This window comes from Elgaria multicarinata, chromosome 2 (assembly GCF_023053635.1).
Source record: "Elgaria multicarinata webbii isolate HBS135686 ecotype San Diego chromosome 2, rElgMul1.1.pri, whole genome shotgun sequence".
NCBI lineage: Eukaryota > Metazoa > Chordata > Lepidosauria > Squamata > Anguidae > Elgaria > Elgaria multicarinata.
In genome coordinates, this window is record NC_086172.1 from 163,687,031 (window position 1) to 163,712,648 (window position 25,618).

Genomic DNA, 25,618 nt, shown 5'->3' on the forward strand with positions numbered 1-25,618 from the left:
AGGACACGGAATAACGGGCTCAAGTTAAAGGAAGCCAGATTCCAGCTGGACATCAGGAAAAACTTCCTGACTGTTAGAGCAGTACGACAATGGAATCAGTTACCTAGGGAGGTTGTGGGCTCTCCCACACTAGAGGCATTCAAGAGGCAGCTGGACAAGCATCTGTCAGGGATGCTTTAGGGTAGATTCCTGCATTGAGCAAGGGTTTGGACTCGATGGCCTTGGAGGCCCCTTCCAACTCTGCTATTCTATGATTCTATGATTCATGTATCTGGATTTCTTGGTTTAGTTAAATAGTTCTCATGGCGTCCCGTCCCTCCCCAATTGCAGTAGAAGCTGGTGGCTTCAGTGTCAGTGCGGTGGTGAATCCACTCCGAATTTCCATTACAACCAGCAGAATTCTAAAAGAGTTTTCTAAAGGAGTTAGATTAGCTTGGTACCTTGGATATCTCCTTTAGAGTTCTGACTGAAACCCGGAGTGGATTCACCATCTCACTGACATCAGATCCACCAACCTCCATTGGACCATGGCATATGCGGAGGGGACTTTAAACCTTTGCCGCCCCCTCTCCCTGCAACCTATGGTCCCAGTGAAAATCCTGCCTCCTAAGACTGCTAGTTCCCATGATAAGAAGCAGCTTTTTCCTGCAGCAAATAACTCCAGTGGGGGATTTGGAGGGGGGGATACAGCAGTGGGAGGCAGGGAGAGATTTAAACAACAACACCCCCACATGCCATGGGCCCTTGCAGCTGCTTTTTAACAAAACCTCCAGGTGCATGAAAACTCCAGACTTTTCTTTCTTTTCTTCCTAAACTATTGTTTAATTCTTTTTTTGACAGATATATTTTCCATTGTTCACTGCCTGAGAATCTTTTTTTTAACCCGAATTCTGGTATAACCGCGGCTGGTCACTCAAGGAAAGCTTCCTGAAACAATGGCATTTTCAGGAGGCACCTGAAGCAACACAACATTGCTGACTACCTGACCTCCAATGGCAGGGAATTCCACAGGAAGGGGGCCGCCACAGTGAAGGCTCTTTTCTTGGTGGACTCCAGTTGGACCATAGGTCCATGTGGAACCACCAGGAACATGTCCACAGATGACCCCAGTGACCAGGCAAGTTGGTAAGGGAGAGGCGCTCTCTCTAGTATCCTGGTCCAAAATTGTTTAGGGCTTTGTGCACTAGAACTAGAACCTTAAACCTGGCCCAGTGGCGAATAAATCCAAGGTCAAAAAAGTGTCATTCACAATATGGAGATAACATAATCTTCCTAGCTTTGGGGTGTGACTGTTAAATTATTATTAGCAGCCAGCCTTGCAAATCTTAGTGCACACGTTAACTATTGTACATTCAAGGACGTTTCACTGGCTAACTTGCAACTCCTACAAAAGTGGGTTACTGCTTGCATAGCACAGGCATGAACCTCTTTCAATTCTATTTTGGAGAAGCTCTTTGAGATCGCATTCCAGTGGTGGGTTGGACCAAAGGCGCAAGGCCAAATATACCAAAAATACCAGCATATCTTAACTTAAAGCTGTTATTGCTCGTCATTAAGCCATCTGCACCCCTCCCCCACCTCCCAGGTAAGCAAGGAGGGAGACCAACCTAGCTCTATACATCAGCCAGAGGAGGAACAGCTACTGGGAACTTGTTTTGCCCTTCCTCACCAAGAACAACACCTATAAGAACTGTGAAACTAAGAACTGGTGCTGGCGTTTTTGACTCTCCTCCCCCCATTTGCTTTTCTATTGAAACCAAAAGGAGTAAAGCCTCCAATTCAGATCCAAAGAAGAGAGAAACAAATCCTCAGGATGCCAAAATATTTATTTGTACAAATAAATAAATAATCTGGACGTGACAGGACATGAATGACTGAGGACAGAACACATGCCAAGCTATTTGGGCTTTGTTTATGCGCAAAATTTGGGATGCTGTTGAGCACTGGAGTCTGAACAGGGGAATCTAAAGGCTTAGATTTACTTGGAGAAGTAAAACATAACATGCAGGGTAAAAAATAACATGCAGGTTTTCAGGACTAGAGTCAGCTGGGCTACGAGGGAAGTGGCTTGGTTTGGCTTGGCTTTGAGCTCCTCGTTTTGTTTTCTGTTTGATTTGTTTTAACCATTTTAACGATTCTAAATGCTGCAATTCGTCTGGCAGCCCTAATGGGTATAAATGGGCAGGGAGTGTTTTTGCCTTATCATCCTTTTACGGACTTGATTTATGGACTCAAAAAGTTTATCTGCACAAAAAGTTTATCTGCACTAATTGCTGTGAGTTACTGCGTTGGGAGCCCACAGCTCTGCAGTGTGATTTAGGGTCCTTGAAGTTAACGCTTGGGAGCCGATGCAACTCAGAAGAGGAATTGCATCGAATAACATATTTGTGCTAAAAAGCAGCAGAGATGGGAAGATTTAAAAGACCCAGGAGTTCGGATAAGGACGATAAGGTGGTGCTCCCAAGCATTAAACAAAGCAGACTGGACCAATATTTGTACAAATAAATCTTTTTGCATCCTGGGATTTGTTTCTCTCTTCCTTGCCTCATGTCTTTTATATTGTAAGCCTGAGAGCAGAGACTGTCTTATTATTAATCCCTGTTAGCTGCCCTGGGATCCTTTTCAGGCTGAAGAACAGGGTAAAGGTGCTATAAATTACGAGCCTCATCAAACGGGGAGGGGGGGAATCGCATTTCCCTACTGTCACTTTGCCTCCTGCTTCTGTCCCACAGTAGGGGGATGAGCAACTTCGCATGGGAAAGAAAGAGGAAGCAAGCATTCAGTGGGTGTTTTTCTGGTGCTGCTTCTCCTGCACACAGCAAGATATGGTGGCAGGTATTCTAGCTCCCCACCCCCCGGCAAAAAAAAAGGGTTTTCCGGGCCTTATTTTTTGATGTAGAAAAGAGCAGGAGTGGGACGTGGACTTCAGCATCAAAAGGACCCGCGAACATCTGTGAATGGCCAGTAATGAGTGTGCTATAAAACACTCATCTGATTATGCGCTAACTAACAAACGCCAGAAAACCACTGAATGATCAATGGCCAAAGAAAGGGGTGGGGCCAGGGGAAGTAGGTGTGGCCATCTGGGGAACTCTACAGAGCCAGACTGGAACTCTAGATGGCCCAGATTTTTCAGCACCCTGGGCCCACCATGTTGCTGGGCCACAAGCCGAATAGACACGTTTCAGTTTTCCTCCCAATACAAATGAAAGCATATTTCATAAGACATGAAAGTATGGTGCTTGCTGTCAAAGGCCACAACCTAGGTTTGGAGGTGTGTCAACCGGTTCTGGATGGGGTTACACTCCCCCTGAAAGACTGCGTTCGCAGCTTGGAGGTGCTTCTGGATCCGTCGCTCCAAATGACAGCCCAGATAGATGCAACGGCCAGGAGTGCCTACTATCAGCTTCGGCCGATACGCCAGCTGCGCCCCTTCCTAGACTTGGAAGACCTAAAGATGGTAGTGTATGTGCTGGTAACTTCAAGGCTCGACTTCTGCAATGTGCTCTACATAGCTACCATTGTGCCTAGTCCGGAAACTTCAACTAGTTCAAAATATGGCAGCCAGGTTGGTCACTGGTACACCTAGGGGGGACCACATTACACCAGTTTTAAAATCCCTTCACTGGCTGCCAATTAGTTTCCAGGCGAAGTATAAAGTGTTGGTTATCACCTTTAAAGCCCTACATGGTTTGGGTCCAGGCTACCTGTGGGATCGCCTTCTCCCATACAATCCGCCCCGCACGCTCAAGTCCTCTGGGAAAAATCTACTTCAGCAAGTCGAAGTTAGGTTGGCGGGTATTACCCAGAGGACCTTCTCTTCTGCTGCTCCCAGACTATGGAATGGCCTGCCGGAGGAGACTTGTCAACTTGACAGTCTAGTAGCATTCAAGAAAGCTATCAAGTCTGATCTCTTCTGGCAGACCTATCCAGTGGAATTTTAGGATGCTTTTAGGATGTTTTTAGAATGTATATCATTTTTAATTCGGTTTTATGTATTTTATATTTACTGTTGTTCCCTGCCTCAATCAAAATGGAGAGGTAGGTAATAAATAATTCCCTCCCTATCCCGACTGTCTTTTGATGATTAAGGCTAAGCCAGTGATTGGATGGATATCTTATCCTGTTATTCCTCCCTGTTAACTGAACAAGATGGGAGTGTTTGGATTAAAGGATCACCTTTCCTTAATCATATATACAGCCCACCCAGTCCTTGCAATGCTGTTAAGTACGGAACGCAGAAACTTACCTTTGGCAGATTACATCCGGGAATGCTGGGGAAATCATGATGTTCCATATGATAACCCCCATTAAAGGTGATCCAGTTCAGGGGTCCATAATAAGAATAGGTTTCGTGCCCTTTCAAAAACATGTAATGTTCTGCTATGAAGTGCCCAGTAATAGGATGCAATCCCAAGCAAAGCAGCGTTCCTGCTATTAAATAAATAATAGGCTTCAAACCCCACAGGTAGTAGATTATAATGTCAACAGAGAACTGTGCCAACGCATTGATGATTTCCATCTCAGTAATTGCTTTGGGGTTCACATACAATGGTCTCAAGGCATAAAACAACGGCTGCAAGGCGAGCCAGATCAGTTTCCGACCTGGAGTACAAAAGAACCATCCTTCAAAGTCGGTGGGGACGTCCGTGTCCAAACCATCTCCGCCAAGGTAGCGGTGATGGTCGATGTGATACTTCTTGAAGGAGGCAGAGTAGGGAAGTCCAATGGGCAGGTTGGCAAAGACCCCGAACCATCGGTTCCACCTGGCCTGCTTGTTACCGAAGACAACATTGTGAGAGATGTCATGGATTGCGAGCGTCATGGAGTGGTTGATGCAGCCCCCAAGAGCATAAGCCCAGAAGAAAACCCACTTCCAGGCTAGGTTCCTCACCAAGTAGCAGCCTAGAAGCTGGGTGAGCACCATTCCAGTCACAATCCATTTCAAGTGGGGATCTGGTACCATTAGAGACTTGATGGCCGGATACTTTGCTGAGGGAGGGGAAAGAAATGTTACATTAAAGGTGGTTAGAGTAAGGCTTGAACCATTATGAGCTGTGAGGCCATCCAGTCTACCTCCCTAAAACTATTTCTAGGTAGCCTTTAAGGATAGAACCCTCTCAAGGTGGTGGCTTACAAGATAAAAACCACACAGTGGATGCAATAAAAATCCATAAAAACTTCTTTCATTAAAATCCATGAGAACATGTTGCAATAAAACCCATTAAAACATGCTGCAATAAAACCCATAAAATATGCTGCAATAAAATCCATTAAAAAAAAGATTGCCAATTAAAAGAATTAAAAATTAAATTTACCAATAAAAGCATGGTCCAATACAATCCATAAAAAATGTTTCAATAAAATTCATAAAAGACAGACATTGCAAATTACAATAAGTAAACATTAAACTTATTAAGAAAAACCAACGCCCCCAAGTTAAGGAAGGCAAATGAAAAACAGGTGGGTTTTCAGTGCTTTCCTGAAGAAGGTGCCTGACATCCCACCCACCCCAATAAAAGTTGATTCCAGAGTTGTGGAGCCACCGCTGAGAAGGCCCTCTTCCATTGTACTCACCTGCCTAACCCATCCTCCCTCCCCCTCCATCAAGCCATCCACCCCACATAATCTGGACCCTCCTTCCCCAATCCATGCCCCATAGATGTGTTGGGATGACAACTCCCAAGCCATGTTGGCTGGAGATGATGGGGACTGTTTTCCAACACATCCAGATGGCACCAGGTTGGGGGAGGTTGATCCAGATCTCTGTGTGTCACTAAGATAAAATGGATTCACCTCAAGCCATCAAGCCACACGCTTCAGGCAAAACTGCCAAAGGCCATCCCTCACCTGACATGGGGAAATTCCTATATTGTTTGCTTACATCTGACATCATTATTATTATTATTATTATTATTATTATTATTATTATTATTATTTACATTTGTATACCGCCCCATAGCCGAGGCTGTCTGGGCGGTTTACATAGGATAAAAAAAATATACAAAAATTTAAAATCACAAAAACATACAATTAAAAACCACAGAAACATACAAAAACAAACCCAGGCTTTTTATGGCTCAAGGTGCTGAACACACGCCTCCCAGGCCCTGCACGCACGGACCATACCTAGTCCTGCTTAGCTTCAGACTTCATTTGACTTCAGGCTGTGTTCTCAGTGGAGCAGCCAGGGTTGCACCTAGGAGCTGAAGTCCAGAGCCCAGGGACTCCCTAAAGGACCACCCGGGCAGCTCCGTTTTATTCCTTGGCTCCAGTGCTATGATTTAAGTGAATTTAAAATGCAAAACTGCACATGCTCAGAGTTTTGTTTTGGGTTTTTAACCAGGGTTGGCAAACAATCAAACATAGAAGGAACATAGAAGCAGTTGTAGAGCACAGAACATCAGCAGGGGTGGGAAAGAGAAATGTCAGTTGTGCTAAGATGGCCATCTAAAGTTTGGGGGGGGGGGGAGCATCAAACTATTAAGTCCAGGATCTAATATTACCTAGCTATGCCACTGCATATTCTGAGCCTTCCAACAAAGAGGAGCTGGGACACTGGTATTTCATCTACGTTTATTCATTGCTTCTGTGTTTATTAATTTCACTTTCATAAGAGGATTTTTTATAAAAAAATAAAAATTGGAAATTGTAGCAGAATGGTAGCCGAGTGCAATATTCTTGCCAAATCTTGCCACTCTTAAGAATATCAAGCGCTGGGATGAAAAGCCACCACCGGGCAAATGTCCCGTGATATTTCCCACTTGGTCACCTTACAGGCCCAACGCTTTCCGACAAAGCCAACCCCCTCCCCTTGTCACGCAAGTATAAGTTGGTTGGATTTCCGAAAGCTGATCCATGATCAAACAAGCCTTGGTTAATTTTGCCAAGTATGCTTAAACGCTGCCTCTTTGAAAGAGAAATTGGGTGATCTTGCAGCACCTGGATGGAAGCCAACACAGCACTTCCGAAGCAGCCGAGGATTCATATTCCGTATCAACGTGGCAGGATGAATTTTTATGTGAGGGGCAGCCGTCTGAACAACACCAGCTCCAGGTTTTTGAGGGTCCATAGACAAGAACCACTTAAGGTCCTCGGAGGGTCATCTGCTGCGGCTGCCAAACATTAAGGTGACCACGTGGAAAGGCTGCATCTTTAACAGTTGCGTAGAAAAGGGAGTTTCAGCAGGGGTCATTTGTAGGTATGCAGCACCTGATGAAGTTCCCTATTCATCACAACAGTTAAAGCTGCAGGAGCCCTGTCTAGTATGACCAGATACAAAAGACGGCAGGGCTTCTGCAGCTTTAACTACAGTGATGAAGAGGGAATTTCACCAGGTGCTGCTGCCTACAAAGGACACCTGCATCTTTTGATGTTATGAGCACGCAAAAGGCCACTAACAGCGCCTCTCTGCCTAGAACAACTGAAGGCCTAACCACAATGGTGCCATTTCTGATTGCATCACAGGGCAGCCCTCAAAGCTGTGGTTGCAAAGATGCAATCACATTTCTGGTTGCATCACAGTCGTATCAGGGCAGCCCTCAAAGCTGTGGTTGCTGTCAATAAAGCAACCAGTGGGAGTTGTGAACTTGCTGTGTTCTGTTGTCTGTGCCAGGATGTTATAACAAGCGTTCTATGAAAGTCACTCCAGGAAGTGCTCAAGCAATCTCTGGACTCAGGGCTTGCCCAAGACATTTGACTGCCTGAGGCAGAGCAGAAAGTGGCATTCCCCACACGCCCAAGTCAAGATGCATAGCACCAGGGCCTGGGTCATGGTTGAGCACCTGCCAAGAATCCACAGGCAACACAACAGTCAATGGCGGGGTAATAAACAACTCGACAGTTGTTTATCAAGGGTGCACTCCCAACACATGATAGTAATCAACTGTAGCATGGATTAAGATCAGCGTTGAGTTGACTATTAGTCCACACGGAGTTGGCTCACTCATCCTCCTCCCCCCTCAATCCTCCCACTAGTATCCCATCAGCCATTGCTGCTAAAAGTCTATCCTGCCGGCTGGACTAGAGCGGCAGCCACCACTTTGACTGCTCTTGCCTTGCGACTCTGTGACTGACGAAATAACCAATGGTGCCCTCCACAAAATGGTGGTTGAAATAGCCAACTCTGCACAGCATTGGTTAGTTGCATTGGTTATTTCAGCCAAATAACAAACCACTGGTTAAAAAAACTCCCTCCACACAACACGATAATTCATGGTGGGTTAAATAATCAACCATAAACTATTTAAACCACCGATGGTTATCGTGTTGTCTGAACCCAGTCGCTGTCTCGCTGCCTATCAAGCAAGCAAATAGTAGCAATGATGAGGAAGACGAGGAGGAGCAATGGCAGGTGGTGACAATGTTGGCATGAGGGAAGGAGCTCCTTGAGGGCGTCTTGCCCAAGGGCCCTCGAAGTCTAGAGCCAGCATTGCATAGTATCCAGAGCCAGCCTGGTTATTTTGGCACAAAAAGCACCCCTTTCTCCTTCCTCTGGTCCTGAAACATTCAAGACTCACCCCCAGAAAAGCAGCCTAGAACAAGATACTGACCGGCAGCATTGAGATGGGAACCTAGCTTTTCTTGGCCTGGGCTCCCTCTAGTGGCAGCTAAGAGATTAGAAGAGAACGCCCTGGCCCCAGGCCAAGTCTTGAAAATAATCTTTACATATTTCAGCCTGAAAATAATCTTTCCGTTTGCCTAGGTTTGCAATAAGCCTCCCTGGACTGGGCTAGGGGCTTTCTGATTGCCAGGAGTGAACTGAACACCTCAGCCACTGCTGCTTTTCAGCCTATCAATCAGAGCGCCTTTACCTCACCAAACCCAAGGTATAGACAGGGCCCACGGTGGATCACAGAAAGCTGCCTTACACTGCCCAGTATTGCCGACACTGACTGGCAGCAGCTCTCCAGGGTTTCAGGCAGAATTCTTCCCAGCCCTACCTGGAGATGCCAAGGATTGAACCTGGGGAGCTTCTCCATGCAAAGCGTCAGCTCCACCAGTGATGTGTGGCCCCTTCCTGGCCTTTCCTTCACTGGAGATGTGTAAAGGCCTGGAGGCAGTGAGGAAGCTGGAAAAAAATCAGGACAAAGCCAGGTTCCCCATTTTATTGAGGACTTCCTTATTTACAAGATTTATATATGTTCTACACCCAATAAAATAAACAAGCAATAAATAAAAAGGGGGGAAGTCGTCGACGACGACATCATCATCATCATCATCATCATCATCATCATCATCATCAAAACACAGAACTAAAAGGATTAAAATTGGGAGGGAGGAACATTGAAAAGATACCTCATATGGAGTATGTCATCTTTTGGAATGAGCAAAATACTTTTATTTAATCAATTCGCTCAGTTGCTCCACAGCAATTGTTCTCAGGGCAATGTACAAAAAATAATAACACAAATCCAATCCAAGGTTTATTCATTCAAATATAGTTTACAGCATGAAGGGTGTTTTGTTTTACTGTAAGGCAATCTACAGTATTTACTGTGTATACAACACAGGGATCCAAATTGCAACTCTGCACCTAGACGGTGTAGCCAAGTTTCCTGAAAAGGGTGCCTGGGGGGCGTTGTTGCCTATGAACTGCCGAATGCCTTCTTCTGATAAACTCTGATCTAGTCTGTCCCTTTGATGGGGCCCATCCCTTATGACTGACCTTTTCACATTTCCACAAGGGAAGTTCTCTCTCTCAATCTCTCTCTCTCATACACACACACACACATATACACACGTGTATTGAAAAGTTGCAAGGGGGAGCTGTGAGTGTTACGGAAAAACTGGAGCCCACACAGAGAAACTGGAGTCCACACCAAAGTTCTTGTCCAAACAGATAGCTTTATTCGCTAGCGAAACAGCAGCACGGGATGAGTCCACGGGCGGCTGCCCTGGGGACTGGGAGGAGGGGCTTTTTATACACGCCCCTCATGCAGAGGAAACGCCCACACTTTTACACAAAGGAATTGCGTGCGCATCTTGGCAGCATAGCACAACCGGTTCAAACCTGTTTGGTAGGAATGTCTGCCTTGGACTCCAATCTAATTATCTGAGGTTAGTGAAAGACAAAATACAGAAAGTCTTCAAAATCTTTGGACTACTTCCACTGAGAACAAAACTTTCACTGAAACAAAACTGCTTATCTCTAGCAGCTAAGCATAGGAGAAGCAAAAAAAAACACTAGGGAGGAGGAGGCTGCAAGGGGGATGCGTAGGAGGGAAACAAAAAAACATTCTCTTTTCACTTGGGCCGGGTGGAAAACATAAACTGACAATTTTTTTTTCTTTCACTTTAACACAACACCAACTTTTCTGTAGTAGCGGAACTGAACAGTGGGCACCGTTGGTGGGGGCCTCATCTGGGGCGCCGTAGGCGAAACATAAGGCGGCGGCAGTTCTTCCTGAGGACAAGGTATGATTGGTTTGTCCTTTGAAGCACTGTAAGTGAGCTGCCTCAGGCGGTGGGCTGGATTCTTTTTATCTTTCTTCGCCTTTGTACATTACACTGGGTAGTGTCAAAAAAAAACTTCTGCAAAAAAAAGCTCTACCATGAATCTAATGGAGTGGAAGAACCTCCCCCCATCCTAACTTTCTAAACTCACCAGACAGACAGACAAATCAGGTGGGTAGACGGGGAACCAACTGGCTATCGGTAGTGGGGGAGTCAGTTGGTGAAACAATAGGTTCACAATCACACGCTGCCAGCCCACGTTGCCGGAATTTCCAGGCACCAAATGGCGCCAGAGGACTGATGGATCCAACGGTCAACAATGGGAATCAGGCTGCCATTCACACACCAATTACACAGACAACACCCTTCCTCCCCAAATCCAGCCCAGCAGAGAAACAGAAAACAGAGAAACCTTCCGGCTTCTGAGGGGTTGATCCAGCCCCTCCTTCAGCTCCTGGGAGCTAGCTGAACAGAACAGAAACAGATTACAGAGAGCCCATTGTTACTCGCCTGTCTGAAGCTCCGGCGCCGGTTAGAAAGGTATCTGTAGCAAAACTTCCACAGAGGTTCAGCTGCGTCCACGCCGCCCCCTCAGGTCGGTCCGTCCCCAGATCACCAGGCATCAGCGAAGCCGAAGGCAAGCTGATGGCGCGCTCCCGATGAGTGTCGGTGGACGCCTGGGGGGGAGCTGCGAGGAGGCAAGCTGGAGTGGGGGAAATCTCCCTGGCAGGCTGTCCAGTACTCCGTGAGGTTTCCTTGTTGAAGGAAGCGGCCCCACGTTTGGGCGCCAGGAATGTTACGGAAAAACTGGAGCCCACACAGAGAAACTGGAGTCCACACCAAAGTTCTTGTCCAAACAGATAGCTTTATTCGCTAGCGAAACAGCAGCACGGGATGAGTCCACGGGCGGCTGCCCTGGGGACTGGGAGGAGGGGCTTTTTATACACGCCCCTCATGCAGAGGAAACGCCCACACTTTTACACAAAGGAATTGCGTGCGCATCTTGGCAGCATAGCACAACCGGTTCAAACCTGTTCGGTAGGAATGTCTGCCTCGGACTTCAGGCATGCGCAAAGAGCACGGCCTTCATTAAGGTCATAACCGGAAATGACAGCCAGTTCCCTCACATGAGGATGTTGCGTCCACCTACGCCACACTCCCAGCCCCCAGGATATGCAGCAGAAATATTTTGCCGCCACCTATGCATTCAAAGGACTCTGCTTAAATCAAGGTCTCTCATCGTAGGGACGAGCTCTACCTGCATTTCTGCCACCACTGGCAATGACAGCTAGGGTCAAGGCTGCAGGGCACGGCAGAAGGTGGTGGGTGTAGTCAGGGCTACTCAGGCAGCCGCCTAGAGCGCCAAGCTAAGAGGGGCGCAGGGCTCCGGCCCGGCGATTCAGCTGGGCCTAGGCGGGCGAGATGGCGCCCCGCCCCTGCCCAGCTGAAGCGAAGCCAGGGATGCTGGGGTGGGGGTAGGGTGGCTCCATGTTTGGACTTCCGGAACGCGCCTGGAAGAGAGAGAGAGAGAATGTATGGGTGAATGGGGTGCATGGGGTCTTTGAGTGAATGCATGTGTTCATGTGTGCGTTTGTTTGGAGTGAGTGATGCTGAGTGCGTGTGTGAGTTGGGGGGGATGATTTGGAGGTGATGTTCCTATTAAATAATGCATTTTAGACCCATAGATGTTCCTTTCCAATTTGTTTGCTATAATTGGCATGACGTATTTCTTGCACTTTAAAATAAATTTTGGAGTTTCAAGTTTTGTGCTTATTTTTTCCAGGAAACATATGTTCTTAAAAATCAAAGTTGGCATTTTTGGGGGCGGGATGGGTGGGGTGAAAGTAGCTCACCTTGCCTAGGTTGCAAAATAGTCTGGCACGGCCCTGGGTGTAGTCCATGCAGCTTCACAACCCCACCCTCCACATATTTTTTCAATGGTTGGAGAGGCTGGTTCATGTGAACCTCCTTACAGACCCCCTGCTGCAAAATATAGATATTTAAGAGCAGTGTTTTGAATGTTGTTTAAAAGCCAAAATCATATGCTGCTAGTCTTTAAGATGGTGACTGCATGCAACTTTTCTTGTCAAAATAATAAATTTCCTTCATTTACTACAATACTTGCATTTTCTGTTTTCAATTTTTATTTTCCTCTACTTTTCAGGTAATACAGGATACAGCCGTTTCCATCTCTAGTAATGGGTATAGTTGCAATTTTGCTTGTACACAACTAAGGCGTTACTGCTTTTGATGTTGCAGTCGGATGTGCACTCACCTGAGAGTAAGCTCCATTAAACAAAGTAGGTCTTACTTCTGAGTAAGCATGCACAGGCTCACTCTGTCAACATCATATATATGCTAAACAGTACCATTTTTTAGGTTAAGATAGAAGTGAAGCCTTTTATGTTAGAGCAGTAAAATAAGTGTAGGTTTGATAAGAAATTAAGTGTTGCATATATTTCAGTGTCCTTCTTTCCAAAGATCCGTTTCTATCCTAACCTGAAGCATAGAGGTTCATTTTCATTGAGTTAATTTGTTTACAACTTGACAGCACATCTATACCTGCAATATATAGAAGATGTCTTTTAATGGGCAATTGTACAGCTTCTATATTGGATTTCTTCATTTTAATGTTGATGAAGGACAGTTTATAAATCTTAGAAATAAATGACTGAATTAATATTGGCTTTTAATTCAAGAGATGTTTGAAGAAGGCGGGTCTTGAGACAATTTGACTCAATGTTTGTCTCAATGACCTCGGGGAGAAAAGAAGGAACCAGTTGATGGAGTCTGCAGATGATACCAAGTTGTGTGTGGGGGAAGGGGGGGTGGCATTTTAATAAAGAGAAAGCTTGCAAAGTTATAAGGGATGGAGCGGGAGGGGGGTGTCCGTGCACACCCCTAAGTAATACTGCTGTAGCAGAAGAGAAAGAACAAATTTGTAATGGACAAAATCCACCCAATCCCTGGTCCTGTGCCAAAGGCGTTCAGCTGCCCGGGTACAAGAACCAAGACAGTGAATGAAAGAGGTGAGCCAATGCTGGGGCTGAGAAGGCCGAACCATCCACGTCAAAGATGGAGCAAAGTTGTCAAGTGTTGAGGATAAAGAATTAAAGTGTCACCACTGCACTTATACTTTGCTTTGCCATGCGATGTTCAATTTCTATTGGATATTTTAGCCTTGTTTAACCATATGCTGCTTTGGAATTTTTACTTTTTAAAAGTGGAAAGCCAGTGTGAAGATAAAAGTTTAAAATAGGGGTGTGCACGGACCCCCCAATCCGCTTCTCTTCCAGATCCGCAATTTGCAGATCGGGCCGCTTTGCTCCGCCTATAGTCCGCTCCGCTGAGGAGCTCCGGATCCGGATCGGAGCTCCGCTTTCCCCCCCAATAGGCTTGCATTGAAATCCAAAAAAGTCTACAACTTTTTTTCTGTTAAAGTTAGAAACCTCAAGTTTGGCACCATGACACCTCATGGACATATACACATGCATGCCAAGCCTCAAGCCAATCCAAGCGTCCCCTGATTTTGGGGGAATTTTTGAAAATCAGACACCCCATTTTCAGACATGGACTGTTATCCAACATTTTGACAGATAAAAAAATTTAAATTGGGCACCCTCACAGATGCCATCTAGATCCACAATCATGCCAAGTTTCAAACAAATCCCATCATCCACTGATTTTTGGCGGGGCTTTAACTTCTAACCCACCACCCATAACCCCAATTCACACCCCTTTCGATATCTCCTTCAATTTTCACGTTAGAAACCTCAAACTAGGCACCATAATAGCTTATCCATGGATAAACATGCATGCCAAGACTCAAGAAAATCCCATCATCCCCTGATTTTGGGGGAATTTATGAAAATCGGACACCCCATTTTCAGACATGGACTATTCTCCGACATTTTGACAGATACATTTTTTTGAAGTGGGCACCCTCACAGATGCCATCTAGATCCACATTCATGCTGAGTTTCAAGCAAATCCCATCATCCCCTGATTTTTGGCGGGGCTTTAACCTGTAAACTCACCCCAAATCAAGTCCCATGCTAGAACTACCTCAATTTTCACATTAGAAACCTCAAACTCAGCACCATGATAGCTTATCCAGGGATACACATGAACACCAAGACTCAAGCCAATCCCATCATCCCCTGATTTTTGGGGAATTTATGAAAATCGGACACCCCAGTATCTCAGGGATTTAAAGCTGCTGACAGCTCAATGGGCCCATTTCAAAGGAAATCCCAACATGCCATGAATTGGGGAGTAGATAAACCTATATGAATCTTCTTCCACACTTGAAAAATTGATTTGGAACTTCCAAAAGTCTAAGTGAGCACAGGAAGGACTTATCCCCTGAGTCAAAGCAAGACACACACAAACCATCCCTGCGAGGCAGTCACAGAGGAGGAGGAGGACAGGCGGGCAAAGAGGCAGGCAGAGATATGCCATAGATCTAGTATGGGGGAGTCAGTCCCGGAAGATGCCCCACCACAGCAGCACCCTGCGTGGGGGAAGGCAGGCAGGCAGGCAGGCAGGCAGGCAGCAGACATTTCTGGGGGCACAAGGAAGTGAGCCAAGGATAGTTTCAAAGCCAGTAATGCAAACCATCCCTGTGAGACGGGAGCAGCACAGAGAGATGCCTTTTCTTTTGCATACCATAACTAGGAGGCTAGGAGGAATACAGCTTTGTGATCCTTGCTTCAGAGTTGATTGACTGCACTGTGATCACAGCCATTACTAAACAACAAAATAATAATGTTAATAATACCAGTACTAATTAATATTAATAGCAATAATAATAACACAACAACAACAACAATAAGGAGTTGAACCACAATGAAAGCCTGCCTGACTTCACTGAAGAGGAAAAGCCAGGAGAGCTTGGGCTATGGGGTATAAATATAAAATGGAATAAATACATAAATAAATAAACAAAGGAGGGGAAGAATTAAAAGCAGCAGTGTTGCTGAATAAACAACAGGAAGAATTTTTTTAAAAAAGGCTATATCTGTCTTTTACCAGTAAGAGGGAAGTGGATGTGCCCAGGGGGAGGGGGAAATAATGCCAATTTGACTGTCCCTGTCTAGGGACTACTCTTTAAGAAGCAAACTTACACTTCAACTCATGATAGGCATTGCTTCTCCACTGGTTACTCTTTGGAGGGCTCTGATGACCCTCCAAGGGCAGGACACAGTGTGTGTGCACTGGGCACGTCCACATGCCCTAGGGGACCTCATCCCCTTGCACCACATCTATTCAGTTGTTCATCAAGGTTAGGGTGGGTAGCAGTGCTGTGTTTCCTGTTATTTATTTGCTTAGTATATGATTTCAGGTTGTGTTTGTGCATTTGGTGGGGCTACTGTTTTAAAAAACACTGGGAAAAGTCCATTCAGAGTGAAAGAGAAGTTTCCCAGTATCCCAAGTTATCCGTTTTGCCTATCCCCTCTTCCAACTTTGGAATCATGTGATCATGACTCTGCCTCTCAGCACTTCAAAAAGGTACCTTTCCCGGGTTTTTTACCCGATTTTAAAAAACATTATAGCACCACGCTGAGAGCTGAGAGTAGGCTCAAAATGACCCCCTGCCACGACTCTCTAAGCACAAGAAGTTTCAGAAAGATAGCTTTAAAAACAACACAGTTATCCCCTATTCTTTTCCGCAATGCAATCCTATGGGCGAAATTTTTCAAAATGGCGGTCGGAGCGCTTTGCGTAAAGAGAAGCGCTACGCCAATGAGCGTTTCTCTTTGCCGTGCTTCTAGGGGTCCGCGGTCCGCTTCTACTCCGCCTCTGGGCAAGGCGGAGCAGGCTAATTCGCTTCTGATTCTCCGATTCTAATCAGAGCACACCTCTAGTTTAAATCTTGGCTTAACCAGCCCAAAGATTAATTCATTTACTATTCCTGGGCATATAAGACTCAAGAAGTGGTTGGAAAGAGCTCATTCATTCCCAGCCGTTATTGCTTCAACAAATAACTTCCTAAATCTCTTAACTCTGGTTTCTTGATACATATGTGTACCTTGCAAAAGCTGTTGTAAGCTTACTCTAGCGGTGAAATTCCAGTAACAGGACCTCTTCACTTTTACAAGCTCATGATTACAACAGAATATAGAATCTTGATGTAAAATGGACTGAAATCATTGGGTAAGCATGAGGAATGGAGAAAGAAAGAGCAAAAGGAAAGGAAAAAGAGAAGTGAACAACTTTGGTAAGATGGGGAAGAAGACAGAGCACCTTTCTGAAAAATGAAATGATGCCAAGCATGAAAACTGCTGGCCAGAGAAATCGCAGTGAAAGAAAAACATCAGGAGACTAGCTGCTTACGGACATTTTCCTCAAACATATTCATCCAAGAGGGAGAGTCCTCCAGGATTCGAAGTGTGTCCAGCCAAATGCACACAGTAGCGCCTCCATGTGTGACGGTCAGAGATATTGGAGTGGGCTTGGAATATGCAATCCTACCTTCCAGGGATTGGTTGGACACATGGAGGAAAACTTCTGAAAGGCTAACTAAGTAGTCTACTCCTGGATTAAAAAAAACTGATTGTTTTAAAAACCTGGATTTTTAAAAACCAGTATCATTTAAAAATAAATAAATATGAACTTCCTCTTAAAGAATAACTTAATATTAAAAGATCAGAATATCAGCCTGCTTGTTGATATGTAGAGTTAGCGTCAATGAAGCCTTTTTTCTCCTCTCTCTTTTTTTAAACACCCTGCTGGAGCGAAGGGAGACATTTTGCAAAACCGAACAATCCAAGTGGGGTAGAAAAAATGTACCTCTATTCTAAAAGGTTGAGATACTTTTTCAAAAGCTTCCCTTGGAGATTAAAGAGCTTTAAACTCAGAGGATGGCAACAAGGGGGAGGGCCTTTTTAGTGGTGGCCCCCCAATTTTGGAATGATCTCCCTGATGAGGCTTGCCTGGTGCTAAGGGAAGGTTGCAAACGCTGCACTTGTTTAGCTTGGGGGGGAAGGCAGGTAAGGGGAAGACTTGACAGAGGTGTACAAAATTAGGCACAGTATGGAGAATGTGGATAGGGAGACATATTTCTCCCTCTCTCAAAATACTAGAACCCAATGGGGTCACCCCATGAAGCTGATTGGTGGGAGATCCAGGACAGATCAAAGGAAGTACTTCTTCACACAGTGCATAGTTCAACTATGGAATTTGCTATGGACACCAATTTGGATGACTTTAAAAGGGGCTAAACAAATACTTGGAAAACGCTATCATTGGCTACTAGTCCTACTGGCTATACACTACCTCCAATATCAGAAGTATTAAGCCTAGGTATACCAGTTCCAGGGGAACATGGGTGGGGTGCTGTTGCACTCACATCCTGCTGGGTCTCCTGTCAACAGCTGGTTGGTCACTGTATGAACCGAATGCTGGACTAGATGGACCTTGGTCTCATCCAGCATGGCTCTTAGGTGCACGTCACGAAACCTCATGAAAGCAGCTAGTTCAACTTGCTGGGTAACCATCAATGCATCATATCCGATTCAAATGCTAGTAAAATCTTTAGGCAAATGAGGCCCCTCCAGTCAAATGCCAGTGAAATCCTTCATTAAAAAAAGGCACCTGGAGTTCTTTGCTTTTTTCCAGGCATTTTTTTTAATGGGCCATCCATCAGTCAAAGTCTCTTTAAAGATGGAAATATGTGACATGCCTAAAATGTGCACCTGTGGAAATGTAGTGTGTGTGTGTGTGTGTGTGTGTGAGAGAGAGAGAGAGAGAGAGAGAGAGAGAAGGGGGGGCGGAGGATAGAATGAATGAATAACCTGTTGAGAAGGTTGGTAATAAAATCACTCGCCCCTTGTCTACACACACAGAACAAGGTGGTAGAATGAACTGCACCAGGTGGGAAATCACATTTTGAATGTTTCCCCTATGTAGAAGACATTCATGCAAGTATAAAACTAGCACAGTGACAAGGAACTCTTTGACAGGAACTAAACTAAATGGTTTGTAATAGTAGTGACAACTGTTGGGTCCCAGGACACACTCCATGTACAGTTTTCAAAGTGTCGTATCCTGCTTGGTGTAGATCTGGCCAGCCTAGACGACATTCATTAAACAAAAAACCTACGGTTTACAAAACAGTGTTAAGGCTCTACAGTTTTCAACCAAGCACCATAAAGCAGGGAAATTGGGAGTTAAGGCTCACAAGCTGTAATGCCACATCCTCCTTAAGGAGGCAGAAAGTGCCAGCGAAATTCTCATTCTCCCAAAGCAGATAAATCATGAGGACTGGATGGAGAATATGATATGCAGAAGGGGCTGTGGAAAACTTATGACGAATAACTTAGGGCCGCCTACCTCTCTCCTTTTGTTTAGAGCAGCCCTTCCCCAGCATGGTGCCCTCCAAAGGTGTTTCACACATGTCAGGGAAGGAGGGAGGCACTTAGAGACCCTCTATGTCTTTTGAAATTGATAGGACTTGCTTCTGAGTAAGCATGCATTACTAGCCCAACACTAAAACCTTAGCATTGCATTCTAAACCAACAGAAGTGTCCCATTCTCAATGAGAGGATCCTGCACCCAAGCACTGGATTACACACTTTTACAAAAGAAAGAGTGTTGGTGGAAGCTTTATTTCTATGGGATGGAAATGATGCAGAAGATAATTAGCTTTCCCTTTACTTTCAGCACTGAGGAGGGTGGGATCTTCCTTAACTACGGCCAACCCCAGGATGGTTTCTCTATGGGGAAACACTATCCTATGTTTCCCTATGCGCAAGTAAGCTGAAGAAGAATCAACATGGCTTCTGTGAAGGCAAGTCCTGTCTCACTAATCTAATAGAATTCTTTGAGAGTGCCAATAAACATGTAGAGAGGCGTGATCCGGTGGACATTGTTTACTTGGACTTCCAAAAGGCTTTTCATAAAGTCCCCCACCAAAGACTCCTGAATAAAATTAGCATTCATGGAATAAGAGAGGTCGTCTTATGGATCAGTAACTGGTTAAAAACAGAAAGCAGAGAGTAGGAATAAATGGTCAATTATCACGATGGAAGGAAGTAAATAGTGCAGTTCCACAGGGATCAGTATTGGGACCAATTCTTTTCAACTTGTTCATAAATGATCTGGAATTAGGAGTGAGCAGTGAAGTGGCCAAGTTTGCTGATGACACCAAATTACTTAAGGTTAAAACACAACGGGATTGTGAAGAGCTCCCAAGGGATCTCTCCAAGCCAGGAATGTGGGCATCCAAATGGCAGATGTGGTTCAAGTGTAAGGCGATGCATGTTGGGGCAAAAAAACCCAAGTATAACCTAATGGGATCTGAGCTAGTGGTGACTGAACAAGAAAGGAATCTTGGGACTGTGGTGGACAGCTTGATGAAAATGTCCCCGTCCCCCCAGTGTGCTGCCGCTGTAAAGAAGGCAAACTCCATGTTAGGCATTATAAGAAAAGGAATTGAGAATAAAACAGCCAGTATCATGCTGCCCTTCTACAAATCTATGGTGCGACCACACTTAGAATACTGTGTACAGTTCTGGGGGGAGGGGGATCTACACTAGTGCTTTAAAGCGCTTTATAACAGTTTTGACAACTGTTGGGGCCCAGGACACACTGCATATACAGGTTTCAAAACGTTTTCAAAGCGCTTTAAAAGCAGTAGTGTAGATCCCCCCCACCCCCCGGTCACCACACCTAAAAAAGGATATCATAGAGCTGGGAAAAGTGCAGAAAAGGGCAACTAAACTTATTAAGGATCTGGAGCATCTCCCCTATGGGGGAAGGTTACATCAACTGGGATTGTTTAGCTTGGAAAAAAGGAGGCTAAGGGGAGACATGATAGGGTGCACAAAATTATGCATGGTGTGGAGAAGGTGGATAGAGAGACATTTTTCTCCCTCTCTCAAAATACTAGAACCCAGTGGGGTCATCCCATGAAGCTGGTTGGTGGGAGATCCAGGACAAATAAAATGAAGGACTTTTTCATACAGCGCCTAGTTAAATTATGGAACTCACTACCACAGGATGTGGTGATGGCCATCAATCTGGACAGCTTCAAAAGGGGGTTGGCTAAATTCCTGGAGGCGAAGGCTATCAATGGCTACTAGCCCTGATGGTTGTGTGCTACCTCCACTATTCGAGGCAATAAGCCTGTGTGCACCAGTTGCTGGGGAACATGGGTGGAAGGGCGCTGTTGCACCATGTCCTGCTTGTTCATCCCTGGCTGATGGCTGGTTGGCCACTGTGTGAACAGAGTGCTGGACTAGATGGACCCTTGGTCTGATCCAGCAGGGCACTTATGTTCTTATCTGATCCATTTTTGCAAACATAAAGTCTGCCTGTTACCCAGATCTGTCTTAAACCTTAAACGAAACGCACAACTAACCTAAGTTTATGGTGCTGCCACATTTAGAAGGTTTGCAGTTTATTTATTTATTGCATTTCTACACTGCCCAATAGCAGCTTTTTTTTGAAAAATGAGTCCTGAACTTCCCTTTATTCCAGAAGTCACTGCATAATAATTGATCCTGCCACCCGAATGCACCATTTGTTTGATATTGGTTGTAACACCGCCGTGCTTTGTTTTATTTCGTAATATTTGAGTACATTTTTATTGGTGTCACACATTTTATTGGTGTCACACATGTTCTTCCTTGTAAGCCTCTTGAAAACTGATGCTAGAAGCAGGAGATTAATAGTTTCAAATTAAATAAAATCATTATGTCAATCTAGCACCAAGGTTAACTTTTGAAACAGAGACTTTTCCACTGACAGTCTAGAAAACTCTTCGCCACCATGCTACACTGGTTCCCACTTATTTGCTTTATAGAGCAATTTAATCCAGTGCCTGGATTTAAGGTCTACTGAGTGAAGCTTAGAAGCCCAAAAGTGGCAATTTGATTTGGCTAAAATGGATGGGGAGGGGGCCAGTGGCTGGGGGTTGCCCCCACTCAGCACCCCATAATTTGAGCACAAATTTAATTTGAACATATGAAAACACCAGGAGAACACCTTCCAGAGGGGTAGCCATGTTAGTCAAAAACAAACAAGAGACTTGTGGCACCTTAAAGGCTAACACATTTATTTCTGGCATAAGCTTTGATGGACTATAACCCACCTCATCAGATGCATGGAGAGTTCCAGGTTTATAGACAGTACATACACACAGCTAGACCCAAGGTTTATCCTGGGATCATCCAGGGTTCGCCCCTGCCTGAGCACTGGATCCCCTGTGTGTCACCTAGATGAACAGGTTTGACCCCTGGACGATCCAGGGATAAACATTAGGCCTAGCTATGGCCACAGTGTCTTACATTACCAGTATACTGCATTGCCAAGTTTATATACCCGTATATACAGCAAACTGCATTACCAGTGTACCGCAAAGCAGGAATCCCCTTATGCCATGAAGTTAATCCCAGAAACTGTGAACCACCTGGGAGAAGGCAACACCCTGCATCACCAGAGACATGATCATATGCCTTATACTGAGCATTATTTTATACTGGGCATGAGTCCATCCTGCTCAGAACCATCTACTCTCACTGGCAACAGACTTAGGGGTGGTGGTGGTGGTGGTGGAACAGAGTATCCTGGAATATGCACGGCTGGCTGAAACCCTGAACAGGAAAAGTCCATGCTGCAACATTTCATTGCAGAACCCACTTGCGTCCTTCAACTGGAGATGCCAGGGATTGAACCCAGGACCTTCTGCATGTAACGGAGGCTCTACCAGCCCATGCCATGGAGGGGGTGGACTGCTGAGGTTACCTTCATGGGTCTGCAAGGAGCTGCACTGCAGCAACGCCTGCATATTAAGGCACTATAAGGAAGTGCCCCAAGAGATGGAGCAGTCATAACCTTGTGCAGTCATTCAAGGTGTGCAATCTTTAGCAGCTCATTAACTCCTTTCAAAGCAGGTCACAGTTCATTGGGATAGAGTCATTTCTATAGATTTCCCAGCATACAAAAGGCTCCACTATCTCATCAAAGCCCATAACACAGTGCAGTAACCATTGGGCAAGACGACAGGAAGGAGAGTGATTTGCCAACTAACACACCTTTCGTTTTTTATGGTCAAGCGCCAGTCAGTGGAGGCTGACGGCTCTGATGTCAGTGGGGTGGTAAATTCACTTCAGGTTTCAGTCAGAACCAGCCAAAACTCCAAAAGAGCGATCCAAGGTGATTTGCACCCTGGATAGCACCTTTAGAGTTCTGGCTGAAATCTGGAGCGGATCCACCCAGCCCACTGACATCGGAGCCACCAGCCTCCACTGGTGCTGATTTGAATTAACTTTCCCCATTTTCAACAAAACATCTTTCACACTCTATGGTGCAAATGTGCAAAATTGAATTGAACATGCAAAAGCATCCCTAGGGTTAGGACGCAGTGGAATAAAATTGCCCAAGCAGGTATTTTTTTTCATACTGCACGTTGTTGCAGCCTCCTAGATAACATACAAGAGCTGATTTCATAACTAATAAGGAAACAGGACAGAAGTAATATAGTAGAATTACATATCCCTCCCACAAGTCACTAAAAATAAGTTCCAGATATTGAACCTTTGGGTGTGGTGATGGACTTTGATTGTAGCAGTGCTTAGCCACTTAACCTGCCTTCGGTGGTAAAGATGTCGGTGTGCTGTGGTCAGATTAGGACCCGGGTTCGAATTTTCAACCAGGTGACCTTGAGCCAATGGTAAGATGCTGCTGCCCGTGTCCTGCTTGTGGGTTCCTGCCGACAGCTGGTCGGCCACTATGTGAACAGAATGCTGCCCTAGATGGACCCTCGGTGTGATCCAGCAGGGCTCTTCTTATATTCTCTCAGCAGAACCTACCTCACAAGGTGGTTGTTGTGGGAATAAAATGGGACTACAGGAGGGGGAGAGAGCCATGTACTAAACTTCCTGCAAGAATTACAACAGGATAAAAATGAAATCATGAAAAAATAAAATAAGACCCAGCACCCGTTAACTCTTTATTGGAAAGGAGGGAGAGGAGAACCCGGCGGGGGGGGGGAGAGAAAGGGGTTTGCAGTGGTACAGTTAGGTAATACTGGAGGTAACACACAGCCATCAGAACTAGTAGCCATCAGGTCTAGCCTTCTCCTCCAGGAATTTTTCCAACCCCCTTTTAAAGCCACCCAAATTGGTGGCCATCACCATACCTTGTGGTAGTGAATTCCAACTATGGACCTCCCCACGCTTTGGGGGACCCACCTGCAAAAGACTGCATGGAGAAGACACAGTGGAAGGAACAGAAGCAGACTAGAGGAAAGGGACCCCAGACACGCTGGAGAGAGAGAGAGAGAGAGAGAGAGAGAGAGAGAGAGAGAGAGGGCTGGGATATAGGGCTATGAACGCTCACAGAGGATCTTCAGAGTAGGGATTCACCCCAGAACACTGCTTTTGAAGCCAGGGGCCTGGAACAAGTATGTGAAGAGAGTCAGAAAAATAACTGTCCTGGAGCATGTGCAGAGCGCCATTTCTCACATAAACCAGCCAACTCACGTATCCCTATTTGGGAGTAAAGGCAAAGCTAATCGGCCAGAGAGAATGGCCAGCTTTCCCCAAACGGGTGCACCCCTCCGGATTGGGTGCGTGTGTGTCGAACTACAAGTCCCATCCTCCCCCTACAGCTCGTTGGGGAAGATGGGAACTGTAGTCCGATCCCCCCGCCCCCAAGTTCAGAGAGCGTGCCAGTTTGGGGAAGGCAGCGGCCGATATCTACCCACCCCCAGTTCTCTCTGGAGGAGGAAAGGGCTGCGACGGTAAATTGGCAAGAGCGAAGAACGGAGGACGCCCCGAGTCAGCGCCGCGGCAACCTCGCCTCCGGGGCGGCTTTTCCTGTGCCTGCAGTGCCACGGGCTTACCTAAAATCTCTTTCCTCCGCTGCGTGTGGGGCTGCTCCGTGTAAACCCACTCGAAGTCCCCTCGGCCCACACGGTTGCCCATCCCTGCTTTGCACTTGCCACCGCGCTCAGCTGCCTCCCAGGAGGTGCTCGGAAAAACCGAGCGACGCACCAGCCGCCAGGCGGCTTATATGGGCGCGCTGCACCTGAGCCCTCGGGCCACGCCGCTCGGCCACGCCCCTCGCCCGCCTCGCCCGAACGCGAGCGACTTGAAAGACTTCGTCCACCGCTACTCTGATCCGGATTGGGGCCCTAAGGGGCTTACGGGGCCTTTAACTCCCCGGCACTCCGCGCTGTCTTGATCTGGAGGAAGGAGGGAGGAGGACTGCGTCTCCAGCTTGAATTTTGCCCCAAAGTGCTTCACTACCGCAAATAGAGCATGGTTTGGAAATATTACTATATATATTTGCAGGTGTGGGGTGCCGCGGAACCCAAAACCACGGGTTCCTGTGGTTGGCTGAGTGGTGGTCAAAGACTCTCAAGACACAATTTCTTTCTCCTTAGAAGGTTTATTACAAGCAGCGCTGCAGGGTGGCAGTTTGAGGAACTGCCCAGCAATTTCAGGAAATGTTAACATTTTTATAGGGTCAGGTCCTTTCAGATACAATGGCAGAACCTTCTTGCCAATCATAATACACCAAATCATCATATAGAATACAGCTCAGTAACACAACAACCAATGAAATAGCAAAGCACTTAAGCATATACAGAGTTCAGGTACTTCTCTGACTAAAACACCATAATAGGTATTGTAATAGCTACAGGAACTACATCTCCATCTGTTTCCTAGTTGTGGTTAGCTTGCCTTACAAAATGTACTACAATGGTTTAACTATCTTGTGACATGTTATTTCAACAGCAGCTAGTGCAGCAAGTGTAACATTAAAAAAAAAAGGTTTTAATTAAGCAAGAAGATATAAACTTTATGATGTATGTGTTATAAAACTAGTTTTCTTAGATCTGTGGGCATTAGGTAAAAGAACCAGTTTAATTTCCGCGACTTGCCACCGCACTCAGCTCCCTCCCAGGAGGTGCTCGGAAAAACGGAGCGACGCGCCAGCCGCGAGGCGGCTTATATGGGCGCGCTGCACCTGAGCCCTCGGGCCACGCCCCTCGCCCGCCTCGCCTGAACGCGAGCGACTTGAAAGACTTCGTCCGCCGCTACTCTGATCCGGATTGGGGCCCTAAGGGGCTTACGGGGCCTTTAACTCCCCGGCACTCCGCGCTGTCTTGATCTGGAGGAAGGAGGGAGGGGGACTGCGTCTCCAGCTTGAA

At 45.9% G+C, this 25,618-nt stretch overlaps 1 protein-coding gene across 1 annotated transcript in view; it reads right to left on the reverse strand.

Moving 5' to 3' along the window:
• Nucleotides 1-24,386, reverse strand: part of DEGS2 (delta 4-desaturase, sphingolipid 2) — a 31,408-nt gene extending 7,022 nt beyond the window's left edge. Inside the window, exons 1-2 of the mRNA XM_063147650.1 lie at nucleotides 24,305-24,386; nucleotides 4,250-4,992 (exon numbers count right to left, since the gene is read on the reverse strand). Coding sequence (XP_063003720.1) covers nucleotides 4,250-4,992; nucleotides 24,305-24,386 — 825 coding nt within the window. The remainder of the gene's footprint in view (nucleotides 1-4,249; nucleotides 4,993-24,304) is intronic.
• Between the last annotated feature and the right edge of the window lie 1,232 nt (nucleotides 24,387-25,618).